Source organism: Orycteropus afer, unplaced genomic scaffold (genome assembly GCF_000298275.1).
Source record: "Orycteropus afer afer isolate SDZICR_OR568_19922 unplaced genomic scaffold, OryAfe1.0 scaffold00039, whole genome shotgun sequence".
NCBI classification, from domain to species: domain Eukaryota; kingdom Metazoa; phylum Chordata; class Mammalia; order Tubulidentata; family Orycteropodidae; genus Orycteropus; species Orycteropus afer.
This window is the reverse complement of record NW_006921626.1, coordinates 14,077,637-14,097,541: the sequence shown is the minus strand read 5'-3', so window position 1 is coordinate 14,097,541 and position 19,905 is coordinate 14,077,637. Positions and strand designations below refer to the sequence as shown.

General features: G+C 36.1%; 1 protein-coding gene across 1 annotated transcript in view; it reads left to right on the top strand.

Moving 5' to 3' along the window:
- The window catches only part of LIN9 (lin-9 DREAM MuvB core complex component), a 137,047-nt gene that overhangs the window by 77,627 nt on the left and 39,515 nt on the right, over positions 1 to 19,905 (top strand). Inside the window, exons 8-11 of the mRNA XM_007936977.2 lie at positions 912 to 1,045; positions 3,317 to 3,436; positions 3,720 to 3,821; positions 8,127 to 8,207. Of these exons, the coding sequence (XP_007935168.1) occupies positions 912 to 1,045; positions 3,317 to 3,436; positions 3,720 to 3,821; positions 8,127 to 8,207 (437 nt within the window). The remainder of the gene's footprint in view (positions 1 to 911; positions 1,046 to 3,316; positions 3,437 to 3,719; positions 3,822 to 8,126; positions 8,208 to 19,905) is intronic.

Sequence of the window (19,905 nt, the reverse complement as noted above, 5' to 3'; positions counted from 1 at the left end):
TGGTGTTATTTCAGACCGTACTTAACTAACAGTGATACAGTGGGCATCTAGGTAAGATGCCTCCAAGACCACCCTCAGGTTGGATAATTCACTAGATGGATACATGGGATTCTGCATATAGTTACACTCATGGCTAAGATTTATTGCAGTGAAAGGATACAAAAAAAAAATTAGCCAAAGGAAAAGGTACAAGGGGTGAAGGGTGGAGGAAACCAGGCACAAACTTCCAAGAGTCTTCTCCCATAGAGTCACACAGACCATACTAAATTCCTTCAGCAACAAATTGTAACAATGCATGTGAAATACTTTCTACCAAAGAAACTCATTGCAGATACAGTGCCCAGGTTTTTAGTGGGGGCTGATCACATAGGCACCCTTTGCCTAGCACATACCAAAGTTCTAGACTCCTAGAAGGAAAATAGGTGTTTAGAATAAACCAGATTGCACAAACAGTCTCAACACAGTAGACCACCTTTATCAATTAGAATGATGGGAATACTGTTGAAACCCAAGTTTGCAGATGCCAGCTCATGTTCAGTCTTGCAGACAGGCCTTTCTAAGGATAGCAGTTTCAGGCCTGCTGTGTTCATTCTTTTCTGCATAACAGTCCTTGTTATTATCATCATTTTTTTTTTTTAATTGAACTACCAGTGTTTCACTCATGAGTATAATGAAAAAAGTTATTTTACTTGGCGTTTATTTATATAGCAAATTGTTGATAATCATTTGTAGCTTTGTTTCCAAAAATATTGTTTTTTCTCTAAACCTGAAATAGTGTGTGTACTTGCTTTGAAACTATACTGGACAATAATACTGTACTTTCTACTGTTTAAATTACATACTTGGAGCAGTTTTATATTTGAAATCCTTGTATCTCCCAAAGATCATAGTACCTTTGTTTCTTTTCTCAGCACGATTACGTGGTGTTCATGATGGTCTGTTCATTGGACAAATAGATGCTGTGGATACTCTTAATGCTACTTATAGAGTAACTTTTGATAGGACAGGGCTTGGAACCCATACCATCCCTGACTATGAAGTTCTTGTAAGTAGTATTTCATAATACATTTGTGTTTTATGCCTATTAAATATGTTATGTAGAGTTTTCTGGACATTGTATTTTATGACAGAATCAAGACTTCAGGTCATAGGGGAAGAGATCCTTAGGGGTTCCCAGACCTGCCTACTAGACCTCTCAAGCAGAAGTAAAAACTCCCTTCATTCTCAAGCTGAACTTCAAGTCTTCCACATTTTCCAGAAACTTGAAAGGGATGTAGTTTGGATATCTGTGTTGTACCTTACCCACACAGCACTTCAGTATGACAGAACTATCAATCCTGACTAATCTCTAGTTTAAAGTATAGTCCTCTTGTAAATGCTTTTTAAAGTATGAAATAATGTCTTACACTTTCAAATGTGTTCTCTTGGGTTATTTTCCTGAGAGTTCTATAGGGTAGTTGTTAATTACCCTTGCTTTGTATGTGATGAAACTTAGACATAAGTATGGGAAGTTCTTTATTCAAGGCTGTAGAACTGGTTTCCTGCCAGGCTGACACTAGACTCCAGACCTTTTGAATTTCTGGTGCAGTCTGTTACACTATTGAACCACTCTTGATCATGCTTGATTTAGCAGTGTCATGGAGATTGTTAACTTCCTTGTTGTAAACTTGATTTGTAAAGATTATGAACTTAAACATCAAAATTCCTCTTTAGTGTCAAAATAGAGGAATCTTCCTTTTCTGATACATTCTTTTTAAAAACTGACTCTTTGTTTATTTTGAGGGTTTCTTTATCAAATATCCTTTATAAAAAAGAGAAATAACACCAGAACAAAAAAGAAATTAACACCAAATACCAGGCTACAGATAAACACATAAACACCTGAGATGATCAAATGAGGGTCAGTGAACAGAAGTATACTCTAGACCAAGGATAGATTCAACTGAGGCTAATCTTGCACAGACACCAGTGATACAAAATACCTGCAGTCCTTATAGAAACAATAGAAGACAGATGCAGAATAATCCCTCACAGACAACCAGACACTATGGGAGAGAGATCCAATACATCTACCATCTCAGGACCATAGTATTCAGGGACACCAGACTCAACTGACACAACAAAATGCATAAAAGCTTTGCTCCACATTCTACATTGGTAGGTAGCGGCTGGAGTCTTAAAAGCTTTCAAGCGGCCATCTAAGGTACAGCTAACAGTCTCCTAGCATCGGAATCGAAGAACGCAAAAAAAAAAACCCAAAAACACGAGGGCATTTAGAAGCAATCAGCCATAGGACACGATGGCCCTCGAGACCAGAAGAACTAGATGGTGCCCGCCTACCAATGCCAACCACCCAGGAAAGGATCAAATCTAGAGATCCTGGATAGAGTGGGAAGGAAAACGTGGAAAAAAATCCAAAAACTCAATAGTGAATGGTCAGGTGAAATGTGGTGAGACCCCGAATACTGTAGCCCTGGAATACCTTCTGCGCCTGGAATAAAACACACCCCCAGGGGCTGGCTCTCAGCCCAATAGTTAACAAGCGGTACACGCAGACCACTCAATCCAGAATGACGCACCCACATACTCTATGGTAATATATCCCTTAGAGCAATAGATCATGGGACACCACAGGACCAACATTCAAATCGAAGAAATGCAGGACAAACAGGAGTGCATAAATATGAGGGGCACAGGGGGAGGGTTGCAGGGTAGGGAGGGGAAGAGACTGGGTTAGGGTTGAGCATGGTATGTGGGGAATGAAACTTTTAAATGTACACGTTGTGTTGAATGTAAAACAAGCTCTTAAAATAAAATTTTTTTAAAAAAAGAGAAATAGAGGAAGAAAAAGGTTTATATTAAGGCAAAAGTACACCAACCTTAAATTTTAAAATTAAAGGATGAAATATTTAAACCTCTTTCCGAGAGAGATTGCTTTTCTGTTATTAATTTAATTTCCTTTTTGAGAGCACCAAAATATTTTTCCTAACTAGATAAGAGTTTAGTTTAATTAAATGAGAAAATATTCAGATTTTTTTTTTTACACACAGATAATTACAGGTGATTTTCTGAACTGTTTGATTCTTGGTATTTTTTCTGTTAGTTCTTCTGTTTTATGGGTTCAGTCTTCTGGCAGCAAAACAAAAGCAGTGTTTTCAACTTTGACTTAAGTTCTAGTATTTGATTTTTGTAGAGCAATATATTCTATGATAAATCATATTATATGAATCAATGTACATCTCAAACTGAAATATGTTTTTAAAGCATATATGGTAAAGTTCTGTTTAAGTCTGTGGACTGTTCTCTTTTTCCAAAGAGTAATGAACCTCATGAGACGATGCCAATTGCTGCCTTTGGACAAAAACAACGACCCTCTCGATTTTTCATGACCCCACCACGGTTACATTATACTCCTCCTCTCCAGTCACCTATTACGGTAAATGATTGTTTGGGAATGTCATCAGTAATTTAAATGGTTATTATTAATGCAGACTGTGTTTGTGTGACATACACATTTATTATACCAACTTCAGAAGATACCCAGAATATTTTGAGTTGTCAGATATTAAATAAGTAAATAATTGCCTCCACTCTGGAAATATTTTCCTTTTGGTAGTATTTTTAATATTATATTAGTTACATTAGAATTTTTTTTTATCTAAACCTAAGATATTTCTTTAAAATGACCAATATTTAAATATTCTCTTTTATTCTCCTAGGATAATGATCCTTTATTAGGACAGTCGCCTTGGAGAAATAAAATTTCTGGCTCTGACACTGAAACATTAGGTGGCTTTCCAGTAGAATTCCTTATCCAAGTGGTAAGAATTGCTCTATCTTGGGTGTCAGAAATATCAATTAATATTTTATGTTATTAAAGTTGCAATTTTTTCTACAACCAAGTATTCTTACATACTGTTCTTTTACTATTTTGTTGGTTTTAAAAACTCTGTTATTTTTAGCATAGCTAGAAAATAAAAGTTACCACATCCAAAAAAAGATTCGGAAGCTTTCTGTTAGATATTTATTTGGCATTGTTTTCTTATTATTTTGCTATTTTTAAGGATTCATATGTTCTAGCATATATTCTGTAAAACTGAATAGTTAGCTGTTCATAACTTGTATGGTAAGAAGGCTTTTATTTAATATTACTTAATAACCTTAACTCATTAACAGTTTTGATGTCTGCACTAGGTATATAGTTACAAGGAATTCTTTCTTTTACTGAGACTAGAAACAGATAATCACTTGCTAAATATTTTGTGATTTATTTTATGATTAGACACTAAGAAGTCTAAGTTGAAATTAGTTTAGAAATATAGTGTTTTTCTGAGAACTAGAGCAAGCGTGCCATGCATTATATTATTATTATTTTAACAATATAATGAATTATTTTGAAAATTAGATTAAATAAGTTGCTTAGTTTTAATCATAGTCTAGTAATGCTTTACTTGTTTCTTTTCCTTTTTTAAAAGAAAAACTACTTTAGCTTAGTATATATGGAATCCCCCCCAAAAAAATAACAAACCTATTACCATCCATTCAATTCCAGCTCATGGTGACAGAATGTTTATAACACAATTCATTTAAATATTCACCAGTGTTTACCTTTTACAGGTGGTATATTTTGAGGAAAGTCTTATCATTTGTGTGTATGTGTGTGCTTGTTTCTCAGTTATACATTGTTAATGATTCTTGCAATAAGAATTTCTTATACTTATGCCTTTTGCCTTCCAAAGATAAATATTTTTATATGAAAGGCTGATATGGGAAAAGAACCAAGGTTAGTCCTTCTCACAAATAGGATACCTTTTTTCTTTTTACGAATTTCTTTTAAATAGTAGAAGTGAAAACAAAATAGACTCAAAAACTCATTGCCCTCGAGTCAAATCTGACTCAGTGACCCTTCCTTGGGTTTCTGAGGCGGTATCACTACAGAAGTAGATTGCCCAATCTTCCTTCTGAGGAGTGGCTGGTGGGTTTGAAACACCAGCCTTCTGGTAAGCAGTCAGATACCTTAGGCACTACACCACCTGAGCTCCTGAAAACATAACTAGTAAGTCATACTTGTATGGGTAAGGGGTGTTTGTGTGTGTGTGTGTGTGTGTGTGTATGTAAATAATATGTATGTATGTATGTATGGGAGAGAATTCACCACCAGAGGGAGGTAGAAGCTAAGTGCTGCATTGTTTCTAAAATAGTGCCCCTACTAAGGGAAACCCAAGGAGGGGTCACTATGAGTAGAGTCCAACTCAATGGCAAATAACAACAACAAGGAGCTCTAGTAGCATAGTGCCTAAGGCACTTGACTGCTAACCAGTAAGCTGGCAGTTCAAACCCACGAGCCACTCCTCGAATGGAAGATGGAACAATCTACTTCCGTAGTGATACTGCCTCAGAAACCTAAGGAAGTGTCACGAGGAGTTGGATCCAACTCAAAGGCAGTAAGTATACTCTTCATAAGGAGCCCTGGTGGCACGGTGATTAAAGTGCTCAACTGCTAACCAGAAGGTCAGCAGCTCAAACCCACCAGCTGCTCTGTAGAGGAAAAATGTGGCAGTCTGCTTCTGTAGATACTTATAGCCTTGGAAACCCTATAGGGCAGTTCTGCTCTGTCATGCAGGGTCCTCATGAGTTGGTAGTTGACTTGACAGCAGTGAGTTACATTTTCGATAGGAGACCTGGTGGCACAGTGATTAAAGACTCTACTGCTAGCTCAAAGGCCGGCGGTTCAAACCCACCAGCTGCTCCATGGGATAAAGTGTCGCATTCTGCTTCTGTAAAGATTTACAGCTTTGGAAACGCTATGAATCAGTTCTACTCTGTACTGTAAGCTCACTCTAAGTTGGAATTGACTCATTGGTAATGGGTTTGGTTTTTTGGTTTTATACTCTTGATATTTTTATTCATGCTTACATGTTTGCTTTTCATGCTTAATTTTAGTTTCATAATCTATGCAATTAAGGTATCTAAGAGGTTTTTTTTTTTTTTTTAAATGTACTTGCCTTTTGTAATATATAAGGGTTTACAGGGGGACCCTGATGGCACAGTGGTTAAAACTCTTGGCTGCTAACTGAAAGGTCAGCAGTTTGAACCTACTTGCCACTCTGTGGGAGAAAGATCTGGCACCTTGCTTTAGTGAAAACCTACAGGTTTGGAAACCCTACGGAGCTGTTCTAGTCTGTCCTACAGGGTCATTAAGTGTTGCAATAGACTCAACAACAGTGGGTTTGGTTTTCTGGGTTAAGGTTTTACAAAATGTTGTTTTACTCTTGTTAATATTAAGCTTTGAAGTAGACGGGCATGTTTTTGTCATTTTTCCTTCTTATGTTCCTCATGACAAAACAAATACCATTCTTTTTCTTCTTTTTCTTTTTTTTTTTTTTGCAAAGTCTTATAATTCATGGTTAAGTGCTTGACTGCTCACCTGAAACAGGCCCTTCAGACCCACCCAGTGGCTCCTCGGGAGAAAGACCCGGCAGTTTTTTCCCATAAAGATTACAGTCTAGGAAGCCTCGGGGAGTTCTCTGTCCCATAGGGTCACTATGGCTTGAAAATTGACTCAACAGGGAGCTAACAACAACAGGGATTTTGAAGAATCTAAAAAACACTGATCCACTCCTTAAAGATAGTCTAGTTTTAAAAAGCATTTAGAAGAAATAGTATCATTTTTCTTTTTAATCCAAAACAAGCAAGGAACCCAGGAAAAACAAACTGAATGAAGGAGGGAGATTGTCACCTTCATCTCAGCCTTCTTTACTGCTTCCCATTCTTAAAAAAAAAAACACACGTATTTCCATAAAATCAACAACCTAGAGAAGAAGGTAGGCCTCTAGGCCTACTGAGCACTGTATAAAGGTCTAAATGAACACGTTTGTAACATATCTCACCGAGCCTTCTGCCTGCATCAACTTGGGCCAATTTTTTTTTATTATGGAAAATTTGAAGCATGTGAAAAGGAGACAGACTTATATAATGTGCATCTCTGTACTGATCACCTAGCTACAATAGTTATCAATTCATGGACAGTCTTGTTTCATTTATACTCCCACTCTTTCCTTCCCTCCTCTGTTATTTGGAAACAAATATCAGGTATCTTATCATATATTTGTAAATGTTTCGATGTGTAACCTCTAAGAGATAAGGACTCTATTTTTCAAGGCACTGTAACTATAATACCATTATTATACCTCAAAAAATTAACAAATTTCTTAAGATCATTAGATATCCAGACAGTTCAAATTTTCCAGTTGTCCCTTAAATGTTGAATGTTTTTTTGCCTTATATACCCTATTTGTTAATGAAACTGGATTATTTATCTATAGAGTTTCCCATTATCTGGATTTTGCTGATTAAATCCTTGTGGTATTCAGTATTTTCTTCTGCCTTTGGTAATTGGATCTAGAGTTACCATTAGATTTGGATTTTTTGTTTGGTTGGTTTGTTTTCAGGTGACTATTTTTATTAGTAGTTTTATGTCCTTCTGATACAGACCCATAATACTTTGTTATCTTTTTTGATGATCAATGCCTAGATCTATCCATTCATTAGGATTATAAAATGGTGCTATTCTAGTTCTATCATTCCTTCTCCATTTATTACCTAAAATAGTTCTATAAAGAAAAACTTGCCCTGGCCAATTATTTGGTTACCTGATGGTATACTTTGTATAGGAAAGTTAGCATAAATTCTTGGTTCTTTTTGTTTTCCAAGAAACAAAAAGAAAATATATTTGTAAATAATTATAAAATAAATAGTTTAGTCCCTAATATTCTCCACTAATAGATGTATTTTTTTTAATATCATTATGAACTCATGGGTTTTAACATATTTATGCTTCCATTTTTTGCAATTACTGTTCTTATTGCTGGGTGAATTACCTCATTGTTGGCCAGTGGGAGCCTGTTCAGATTAACTCTTCAGTCCTTTTAACATGTCTTGGTTATAATGCATTTTAGAATAATATTTTCCTGATAGCCAATCAGATTTATGAAAATAAAATATCTTGCTATATTTATATTTAAACACTAAAATTTACTGTTAAAATCGGTGAAGAATTGGAAATTTGATGTCTCACTAACATACTTAAATGCCTCTGTTTATTCTAAAACATTTTTTCTTTGTAGACTAAGTTATCGAAAATTCTCATGATTAAAAAGGAGCACATCAAGAAATTAAGAGAAATGAATACAGAAGCAGAAAAATTGGTAAGAAAAATTTTTTCTTTATGTGTCTAATTTAGAATGATGGGGCTTTCTGTATAAGGATTTTAAAATACTTATCTTGATATATTATTTTTAAATTTTTATTCACTATCATTCTCTCTCAAGGAGCTCTGGTGGTGCAATGGTTAAAGCATTCAGCTGCTAACCCAAAGGTCAATGGTTTGAACCCATCATCCAGTGTGTGGGACACAGATGAGGCAGTCTGCTTCTGCAAAGATTTACAGCCTTGGAGGAAACCCTGTGGAGTGTTACTCTGTCCTGTAGGGTCACTATGAGTTGGAGTCGACTTTATAGCAGTAGTTTTGTGTTTTTTTTTTTAATCACTATCTCTCATCGTACCAAACACATTCTAAGTAAATTAACAAACAGTACAATTTATTCCCCAGCCTTTGCACAATGCCATTTACTTTACAGTTGAGTGGGATTAATGGGTATATTAGGTTCTTTGGCTGTTATGTAGAGTGGAGGATCCCGAGGACTGATGCCTTTTCCTGAGGATGTCATAGAGACTGAGATTATAAAAAGTGATTCAGAATATGTAAATCAGGAAATATCTAAATTGTCATCTTGGTAATCTTGCTAGAGTTTATCTTCTATTTTATTAATCTAATGATTCTAAAAATGTTAGTGTTGCTTTTATTCATAGGAAAGAACTATTGGTGTTTTTATAAACTATTTATAAAGAAAATATTCATTGAAGTCTTTGTGGTATAGTGAAACTCACATCTTGCTAGTGAATTTATAAGATGACAGGTTGAATCTTAAGTATCATCTTGGATTGATTGAAAATGACTGTCTAGAAATATTAAATTAAGGGAGGGCTCAGTGACTGAGTTCTGCTGGAAGAGGTAACTGATAGATGACATTAGTGCAGAAATGGGGAGTAGTAGCACTAGACATCTCTAGTATGGAATTATGTAAGGGTATTGGTATGGGTAAAGAACTGGACACTAGATAACTAACTGAAAGAGGAACAATCCTCTTTTAGGAGGCATCTTTTAAAAGACTAGTAAAAGATGAGTAACTACCACACTAATAGAGAAGGTATATGGGGAATGGGACAATAAAAATATTCACTCAATACCCCCCAACAAAACCCACTGCCATCAAGTTGATTCTGACTCATATCAGCCCCTATAGTACAGAGTAAACTTGCCCTATAGGGTTTCTAAAACTAAATGTTTACGGAAACAGGCTGATTCATCTTGATCCCATAAGGTGTGTTTTAGTTCTCTAGTGCTGCTCTAACAGTAAAATACCACAGATGTATGGCTTGAACAAACAGATATTTATTCTCTTACAGTTTGGGAGGCTAGAAATCTGAATTCAAAGTCCAACCTTTAGGGGCTGAGTGAAGACCCCTCAGCCTTGGGCTTCAGCTCTGCCTCTTGCTCCCAGCCCACTGAAGCTAAAATCTTCTCTTTGCTTAAGACGGCTGCTAGGCTGCTGAGGCTGACAAATCCAAGGTTGACAAGTAAAATGGCATAGTGCCAAAATTGTCAGGCAGCACAGCAAGCCACTAATTCAAGTCCATTAACAGTCTAAGATCGGCAGATAACATGGCAGGCTGTTGAGATGAAGACTTGGCCAAATGCAGGGTCCAAGTGTGCAAAAAGCCATGACTTTCCTCAAACTTGCTTCTTATGCACTGGAAGCAGACCACATCCTTAAGGCAGCTACTCAGCTGCTCACAGTAGATTCCACCATGGAGTTTATTACCAGTCTCATCATGGGGAATACTATATCCAGTTGAGCAACTCAAGATCCAGCCCAGCCAAATTGACACACACCTTAACTACCATAGGTTGCCTAGTACATTCAACTGCTGATCTTTTGGTTAGCAGCCCAGTGCTTTAACCACAGCATCACCAGAGCTCCTTTACTCAATAAAAAAGGAGGCAAGAAAACAGAAAAAATAACACAGAACAGGTAGAAAAATGAAATAGTAAGATGATAGATTCATTATCTAAATATATGGGTGATAATATTAAATATAAGGAACCCTGGTTGTACACTGGTTAAAGGGCTCAGCTGCACACCTAAAGGTCAGTAGTTCAAACCCACCAGTGGCTCCTCAGGAAAAAGACCTGGCGATATGCACTCACAAATATTACAGCCTAGGAAACACTATGGGACAGTTCAACACTGTCCTATAGGGTCACTGTGAGTTGGAGTCTACTCAAGGAAATGACAATACTAAATGTAAAAAAAAAAATACAAACTAGTTAATTCTGTCAAGCTGATTTTGAGTCATGACAACCCCATGTGTGCAGAGTAGAGCTGTATACTCTATAGAGATTTCAAGGTTCTGACCTTTCAGAAGCAGTTTGCCAGACCTTTCTTCTAAGGTGCCTCTGGGTGGGTTCAAACTGTAAGCCTTTTGGTTAGTAGCTGAGCACTTAACTGTTTGTGCCACCCATGGACTTCCTATATTAAATATAAATGGGCTGAATTTTTTTGTTAAAAGAGAATGATTGTCCATTTGGAGGAAAAAAAAAGGGTGGGGAAACCAGGTTTGCTGGTCCGATAGAGCCTGGTGGAACCACTGAGACTATGGCCCCCAGCCGCCCTTCAGGTCTGGAATTGAACCCGCACCTGTGGCTACCAGCCAAGCAAAAGACAGGCATACGAGTTGAACATTTACCTGAGGTAGATATACTCCTTGGAGAAAACAATCATGGGAGACAGCTCAGGGGGCAGGAGTGCATGGAGCGATGGACACAGGGAAGAAGTAATTATCAGGAGGAAGTAGGAGGGGAGCTGTTGCATTGTGGTAAATTGTGGTCAGTGTCATGAGACAAAGTATATGTGAACTGCTGTATGGAAAGTGAATTTGCTCTGTAAATCTTCACCCAAATGACAATTAAAAAAAAAGAAAAAGTTATTTAGGACATAAAATCAACAGGCCTAAACAACTGATAGACTGTTATGGGGATCAGATAAAAAAGAGAATGATTGTCTAACAGGATAAAAAAATAAAATGCAACTCTATAATGCTTGTTATATACTCATTTAATATAAAAGGATCCAGAAAGAATAAAATTAAAAATCTATAAAAAGATAATGTACTACAGAGTTTAAAAATAACAAAAGAAGCTCTTTGTAGCTATATTAATATCTGACAAAGTAAAATTCAGGGCAACAAATATAACTGAATATAAGTGGACACTTCATAATAATGAAAGGTTTAATTCACCAAGAGGAAATAATAATTCAAAATTTACACATAATAACTTAGCCTCAAAATATAAATCAAAAATTGACAAAACTGAAAAGAAAAAGATTCAAATTATAGTGGGACAGTTTCCATAGCTCTTTTAGTAACTAATAGAATAAGCAAACACAAAAAAAAATTAATAAGGATATAAAAGATGTGAAAAACATAGTTAACAAACAGTCTCATTGGCATGTGTAGAATATTATACTTGACAACTGCAGAATAACCATTATTTTCAAGCACATATGAAATATTTATAAAAATTGATTGTATGCTGCTCTAGAAGAAGATTCAACAAATTTGAAATGTTTGGAATTCTCCAGAATATGTTCTCTGGCCACAGTGTAAATGAGTTGGAAATTAATGTCAAAAGATACATAGAAAAAACTTTTAAACTTGAAAGTTAAAGCATATACTTCTAAATAAGCCACAGTCAAAAAACAAATTATAAGAGAAAGTTAGAAATATTTTGAATTTAATAATAGTAAAAATTATATATATCGTATACATCATGGCAGGCAGCCATGCCTATATTAGAATAAAAACATGTCTGAATTTGAAGAAAGGCTGAAAATCAGTGAGTTGGGCATCTATCTCAAAGAATTAGACAAAGAACTACATATTAAATCTAATTAAGGAACCCTGGTGGTTAAAGTACTTGGCTGTTAACTCAAAGATCAGTGGTTCAAACCCACCACCACTCCATGGGGAAAAGATGTGATGGTCTGCTTCTGTAAAGATGGCAGCCTTGGAAACCCTATGGGGCAGTTTTACTCTCTCTTATAGGGTTGGTATGAGTCAGAATTGACCCAATGGCAATGGGTTTGGTGTGTGTGTGTGGGGGGGGTATTTGTTTTTTAAATTTAATCTCAAGAAGAAATTAATAAAATAGAAAAATCTAAGAGAGAATCAGCAAAGTGAAAAGTTAGTTCTTTAGAAGAACTAAAGAAGTTGATAAAACTGACAACACCCACCCAGAAAAGTAATTGAAAGGTACAAATATGTCATCACGTGTATTAATCATCATTTGTTGTCTGCTGTCGTTGGTTCTCTGTGTGAAGTACTACCTTTAGCATCTCTTATAAGGTTGATATGGTTTTAACAAATTCCCTTCATTTCTGTTTATCAGGAAATGCCCTAATTTCACCATCATATTTGAGGGACAATTTTGCTGTGTATATAATTCTTAGTTGGACATTTTTTTCTTTCAGGCTTTTATATATATCCTCCCATTGCCTTCTCGACAGCCTGGTTTCTGCCAAGAAATCAGAGCTTAGTCTTACTGGTTGCCCTTTGTAGGTAACTTCTCACTTTTCCAGTGCTGTTTTCAGGATTCTCTCTTTATCTTTGGTTTTGGTGAGTCTGATGATGATATGTCTTGGTGATTTTCTTTTGGGGGCTATCTTGTTTGGGTTTTGTTGAATTTCTTGGATTTGTTGAATATCTTCTTGTCTTTTGTCATATTAGGGAAATTATCTTCCAACAAATCTTCAGCAATTTTCTCTGTGGTTTTATTTGTATCATCTTGTTCTGGAATACCGATTATACGATTATTCCTCCTGATGTATCCCACATGAATCTTAGGCTTTCTTCATTTTGTTTTGATCTTTTTTCTTACTGATCCCTTAACATAGCAGTATTGAGGTGTTTGTCTTTAGTCTCATTAACTTTATCTTCCATTGATTTGATTCTACTCTTTTTTCTGTTCAGTGTGTGATCTGTTTCTGAAATCTCCCTATTAATCTTCTGGATTTCTTTTTGTTGTTTTTGTGTTGTTTCTAATTCTTTGTTTATTTTGTCAGTTTGTTCTTGTATTGTTTTCCTAAATTGTTCAAGAGTTTTTTCTTGGTTTTCTTTCATTTTATCAGTGTCTTCCTTGATCTATCTCTCAATCTGTTGAAGGTATCTAAATATAATTCTTTTGAATTCTTTAGCAGGGAGTTCCTGTGCTGCTGCTTCCTCAAGGATTTTTTCTGGATCTGTATCTTGGCCCCTTGTTTCTACTGCTTTGTCTTGCTGCTTTGTGTGGACTGGGATATAGTCAGTTGTCTCTAAGACATTGTGATGTTGTTGTATTTATGTTCAGTTTGTGATTGTATGTTAGTGTGATTTGCCTACATCCCCCCGCCCCCCTTTATTTTGTTTTGATATATCTGTATGAGCAAGGTTCTGTGCTCCTCTGTTCAATAGCACTTAGGCACTCACCACCTATCTCCTGGTCAGTGTGATAGAGAATGAGAGTATGTGCACAGATGTCTGTTAACTGTTCGCAAAGAGCAATTGAGGGTGAGTTGAACTGTTATTGGCTGCTGTCATTGGTTAGTTGGTGCAGAAGCAAGTGGTGGCCCTCACTTGGCAGTGCTGTAGGAGGTGCAGGTATGGTTGGGTTGTGTGGGAACGGTTAATGTCTCCCACTGAGACCAGGGGGAAAAAAAAACTCAAAACCACCAAAAAAATTAAAACAAGAGAACAGAAAATATAAACCACATAAAAAAGAACCAGGGAAAGGAAAGAGAAAATAAAGAAAGAAAGAAGAAAGGAAGAAGATAAAAAGAATAATTTAAAAATAAATAAAAACAAAACTTTGGGGGCAGGGTAGGGCACCCAGGCTCTATCAGGGCATAGACCAGGATGGAATAACAGCTGATCAAGAAGGTGGGTAGAGGCAGGGGATAGCCACACATCTCTTCACCGGGAGGCTATGGGGTATAAGAGTAACAAGGGGAATATTGCACCTTTCTAGTTGTTGGCCTCCAGTGCAGTTGCCTGTGCTGTGCTCAGCAAGCAAAGCCTATTTTTAGGTTGCTATCTCCATCAGAACACAGCTTGCAAATATTCAAAATGGCTGTGGCCTCAGAGCAGCCGGCAATTCGTAGGTCTGTTTGTCTCCTTCTTCGCTGTTTTCCGTTCTGGTTGTCAGGCAGCAGTGTAATCCTTGTCTGTGCAGTCCTTGGTGAGCAGAGCCGATTCTTTGGTTGCTAGATTGGGATACCACTTGCAGATATTCAAAATGGCTACACCCTCAGGACAGCTGGCAGTCCACAGCTCTGTTTGTCTCCTAATTCACTGTTTTCATTCAGGTTGTTCTACTAGTTGTTATTTAATCCACTTTTTTATCCTTCCCTTCAAAACTCAGGGTTCTAGGATTATCCTCTATGTTGCTTTCAATTGGTTTCTCATTTCTTTGTTGCAGAGGGTCTGTGTAGCTTGTTTGCCTATTCTGCCATCTTGCCAGAAGTAATTGGATTGATTTTTTAAAAGATGTTAACTACTGCTCATATCAAGAGATTTTTTTTTTTCTTTTTTTGCTTCTATTTTTTCTTTTCTTTTTTTTTTTTTATTAGGATTTGGGTGAAGATTTACAGAGTAAATTCACTTTTCATACAGCAGTTCACATATGCTTTGTCTCATGTCATTGACCAAAATTTACAATGCAGCAGCTCCCCTCCCACTTCCTCCCCATAGTTACCTCCTCCCAGTGTCCATCCCTTCATACTCTTCGAGAGGCCCATTGTCTGCCAACCCTGTATATGATCTTGGATACAAAGAGATTGTTTTTTGTTTGTTTTTCTTTAAAAAAAAAAAACAACTCACTGCCAATGAGTCGAATACAATTCATAGCAACCCCTGCTTGGGTTTCCAAGGGGGTATCTCTATGGAAGTATATTGTTCAGTCTTCCTTCTGAGGAGTGGCTGGTGGATTTGAACCACCACCCTTCTGGTTAGCAGTCAAATGCCTTAGGAACTATACCACCAGAGCTACATATAATAAAAAATTGCCTTTTTAACCATTTTTAAGTATAAATTTGGTGACATTAATTGCATTCTCCATGTTATGCAAACATCACCACTATGTTCAGGATTGTTGATACCTGTATTTATTAAAAACAAATTGTGGAGGAAAATGGATTTTTGTTAAAAGTAGCTCCTTTGTATTCCATGTAACAAGCATAATAATATTTGCTTATAGTCTTTATCAAACCATACATTTAAGTAGAACCATCAAAAAGGAAATAGGTATATGGATATGTGATTTTGAAATCAGTCTTAAAATGTAAATAAAATGCAGAAACTATCCCCTGAAATGTGCTATTTCTATTATATTCATGTGATATATGTACAGTACCTTACAGAATAGTAAATTGTAAATACCAGAATGTATTTTAATATATACACATCTTCTGTGATTTATCCTATTATGTATATTACTGGTGAATTGGAATTTTACAGACTATTTCAGGGACAGTTAGAAATTATCTAATTAGTTAATTCCTTCTTGGTAAAAGATGGGGTGCCAGGTATTATATCTTGAGATTTTACTTTTTTAATCTCCAGAAAAATTATTAGAAATACCTTCAGAAATATAGCAAATATTTCAGAATTATGGATTATAAATTAGCTTGGTGCAAAAAGGACATGGGAACAGCATATTCCTCTGATCTCTTCCAACTTCACAAGGGAGGAACAGAAGCACTATCAGCTGCCCAAGGCTTTTGCTATGAGGCCAGACATGCCACCACCCTGCAGCCTTTTTACGAATTCTAATACCAACCATCCTTCCCATGGTACTCACCATTTTTCTGCTGAGTTCAGTAATTTGTTGCAGTGGCCACACAGAACTCACAGATAATACTTGTGGTTATGGGGTTTATTAGGGAAGTAACAGGTTCAGGAATGCTCTTAGGATACAATTCTTTGGTCAGGACAGTCTCCCTTCTGCTGTGTCCTCAGGGACACTTCTCTGGTCCTTGGCCTCTGCCCTGCTCAGGCAAGTGTTGCAAAGTTCTTTTAACTGTGCTGATAGGTACACCTAGGTGTACCACACTCTGCCAGCAAGGCTCCTGTCCAAAGACACTTAGCTTTCCTGCTCCATGGGCTGGCAAGCTCACAGCTCTATCTCATGCCTCTTGGTTCCTCTGTGGTCATCTCAGCTGTTCTCTCTATCAAGGAGGTCCAGCACAGGGATCTCAGGTCCAAGGACATGTTTCACTCCACCCCTGGCTCTTTTCTCTCTATGGCAGTAAGATTACCCCTTTCTGCTCTAGGAAGGCTCATTTGAAGCCTAGCAGAATGAAGAAACTAACCAATCCCCACATGAGAGAAATATACCTTATTTACCTGGTCCCACCCAGTAATCTAGTGGGAGTCACAAAGACTGGCTAGAACAGCCAAACCAAGTAATTCACTGCACCACACTTGGTGTACTTTTCACTTTCTTACAAAGTCTTTTTTCTTTGAACCTTTGGGTTTATAATACTGAAATAATTGAACATTTACGTTGTTAACTTCAAGTGTTTTTAACACTAACTAGGATTGATTTTTATCTATTCTGCTCTAGCAAATATTTTTATTGATTATTTTAATTTTGAAGTTGAAAAGCTAATTTATGTTCTACTTTTACCAAAGTGACCTGAGTGAGTCACTGTAGTGAATATGCTACTTGACAGTACTATTTTCTTGTGGACTTTATGGAAGAAAATACAAAGTTGATCTGGTAAAGCCTCTTTTAATTTTGGAAAGCTTAACTATTTGTCTCATACTTTACCCCCAGCAAAAGCAAAATAAAGCCATAGTAGTCAGATACCACATTTGATGTTCATACTTTCTATTTATAAAATCAATGGCAGAAAATGACTTTAGATTCTATTAAAATGTCTTTGTCATTTTTATAATAAACAAGGGCAAATTTTTCTTTTCAGTCATGCATCTGACAAGTTTTAATGAAGTTTGGTCAGAATTAAACTAGGAGCTACCTCTTCTTGGTCAAATTATATAATATGTTAAAATCAATTTGTCTAGACTTACTAATTTCACATGCCTTTTCTATTTTAGATTATTCAAATATATTTTAAAGACTTTAAAATATATAAAGCATTCACATACAAACCAATAATGCATGTGGAATTTATTAAAATAAATTTTTTAATTTCCTGAGCACTATATAAAAGTAGATGTTGACAGTCTGAATTACTCTGTCTAGTAAATGTGATATCTCTTTAAAAATTTGCCACGAGGTGGACCTTAATGATGCAGAAATTGGAAAGGGAATTTTCTCTCTGAGAGCTCTGTGTATGTGTTTAACCATTTTAAAAACTATATGTTGGTGGGGCTGAGAAACTGTAGGCACTAAATTCTCTTGTACTCTTTCCCTCCTCCATATCCACCAGTGTAAAAGTTTATTTTTTTTTCCTGTGTATGTTCCCAGAATTGTCCCCATAATAATAACAGCTTTATTGAGATTTAACTCACATATAATTCATCCATTTGAACTTAGTATATAGTTCATAGTTTTTAATGGATAGTTCAGTTCACATAGTCGTGTAACCATCACTATATTCAACTCTAGAATATTTTCATCACCTCAAAAAGAAACCCTATGGCCATTAGCAGTCACTCTCCATTTAATCCCCCCCATGCCTAGGCAACCACCAGTCTAGTTTCTGTCTCTGTGAATTTACTTATTCTGGACATTTAATATAAATGGAATACTACATGCTGTCCTTTGTGTTTAGATTCTTTCATTTAACATAATGTTTTCAAAGTTCATCTATGTTGTAGCATATATCAGTACTTCATTTTATTGCCAAATAATGTCATTGTATTAATATAGCACATTTTACTTATTCATCATTTGATGGACATTTCAGTTGTTTCCACTTCTTGGCTATTATGAATAAGACTGCTATGAATATTTGTGAATAAGTTTCTATATGTAAATATGTTTTCATTTCTCTTGGGGTAAACACCTAGAAGTGGAATTGCTGGGTCATATGGTAATTCTGTTTAACGTTTTGAGGACTTGCCAGGCTGGTTCTTGACAGGCCATTTAGGAGCAATTTTTTCTTTTATCTGTTTCTTAAAGTGGCTGTAGTTGTAAGAGTGAGTGGCATTACCTTTTAAATTACCTATAAGATTGCCTTAGATATATTTTTAAAAAGAGAAAAAACTAGCAGCTGAGTGAGACTCTGGAAAATAAAAAGTTTTTTTTTTTTAAATGTAATTCACTACATTGAGAGAGTAAAGAAGATCCACAGGCTCATCTCAATGAATGTACAAGAAACATCTGTAAAATCAAATACCCATTCATGATGGAAAAAATATACTCTTATCAAGCTAGGGATAGGAAGGAAATTTCTTAATCTGATAAAGAGTACTTATAAGACCCCTACTGCAAACATCATACTTATTGGTAACATTTTTAAAACTTTCTCTTTAAGGTTGAGACTGAGATAGGGATGCCCACTAACACAGTTTTCCTTTTGGAGGCCCTGGCCAGTATAATAAACAAAGAAAAAGAAGTAAGATCTTATAAATACTGGAAAGGAAGAAATAAAACTGTCTTTATTGACAAGCGATATAGCTGTATACATAGAAAATGTAGTAATCTATAGTAAGTTAGAATTAGTAAGTGAGTTTACCAAGGTTGCTGGATTCAAGGTCGGTAAAATAAAGAAGCAGTTTTATTTCTATCTGCTAGCAATAAGAAGTTAAAAAGTGAATTTTCAAAAAATACAACTTCAGATTATCTAGGTATAAACAGATCCCCACATTTAGTAACCATGATTTATGACAAAAAATAATTTTTTTTTTTTTTTTTCTGCAGAACAGCAGGGAAAGAGAGGTCAAAGACCTTTGGTAGTGAGTCAGTTGGATATTTGTATGGGGGGCTAGGCATGGGGGAGCCTTAAATTTTGAATTTTAAACCCTATAAAGGGATTTTTTATTACAAAATTTTAAAAATATATTTTTTAATAGAAAGTTTAGGAGAAAAAGTTCAAGATTTCTCTCAGAATGTATGATTGGAAAACAGAGGTGAAAAATCTGACAGAAAACTTAAGAGATACAAGACTGATCCAAAAGGCCCAACACTGAGTAATAGGATACCCCGAAAAAGAATACAGAGAAACTAGAGTGGGGAGAATTACCAAAACAGTGATAGAATATTTTCCAAACCTGAAGAAGAAAGTGGCCTAACTCATTATTTTTTAATGTTGACTCAGTAACTTTCTTCCATTAGACCTAGCTCTACCACAGCTAAGGGGGATGAACTTGTCTTTCAGTTTGTCTTACTATGGTGGCTTGCATGTTGCTGTGAGGCTTGAGGCTGTGCCACCAGTGTTTCATACGCCAGCAAGGTTGCACGTAGTACACAGGTTTCAATTCAGCTTACAGACTGAGACAACTTAGGAAGAAGGAAGAGGCCATACACTTCTCAAAGAATTGGCCAGGGAAAACCTTATGAATAGCAGAGAAACACTGTCTGATACATTATGAATAGCCCAGAAACATTGTCCAATACAGTGCAGAAAGACAAGCCCCTTAGGTCGAAAGGCACTCAAAATATGACTGGGAAAGAACTTCCTCATCAAAGTAGAACCAACCTTAATGATATGGATAAAGTAAAGCTTTCAGGACCTCATTTGCTGATGTGGCACAACTCGAATTGAGGGGAAACGCTGCAAA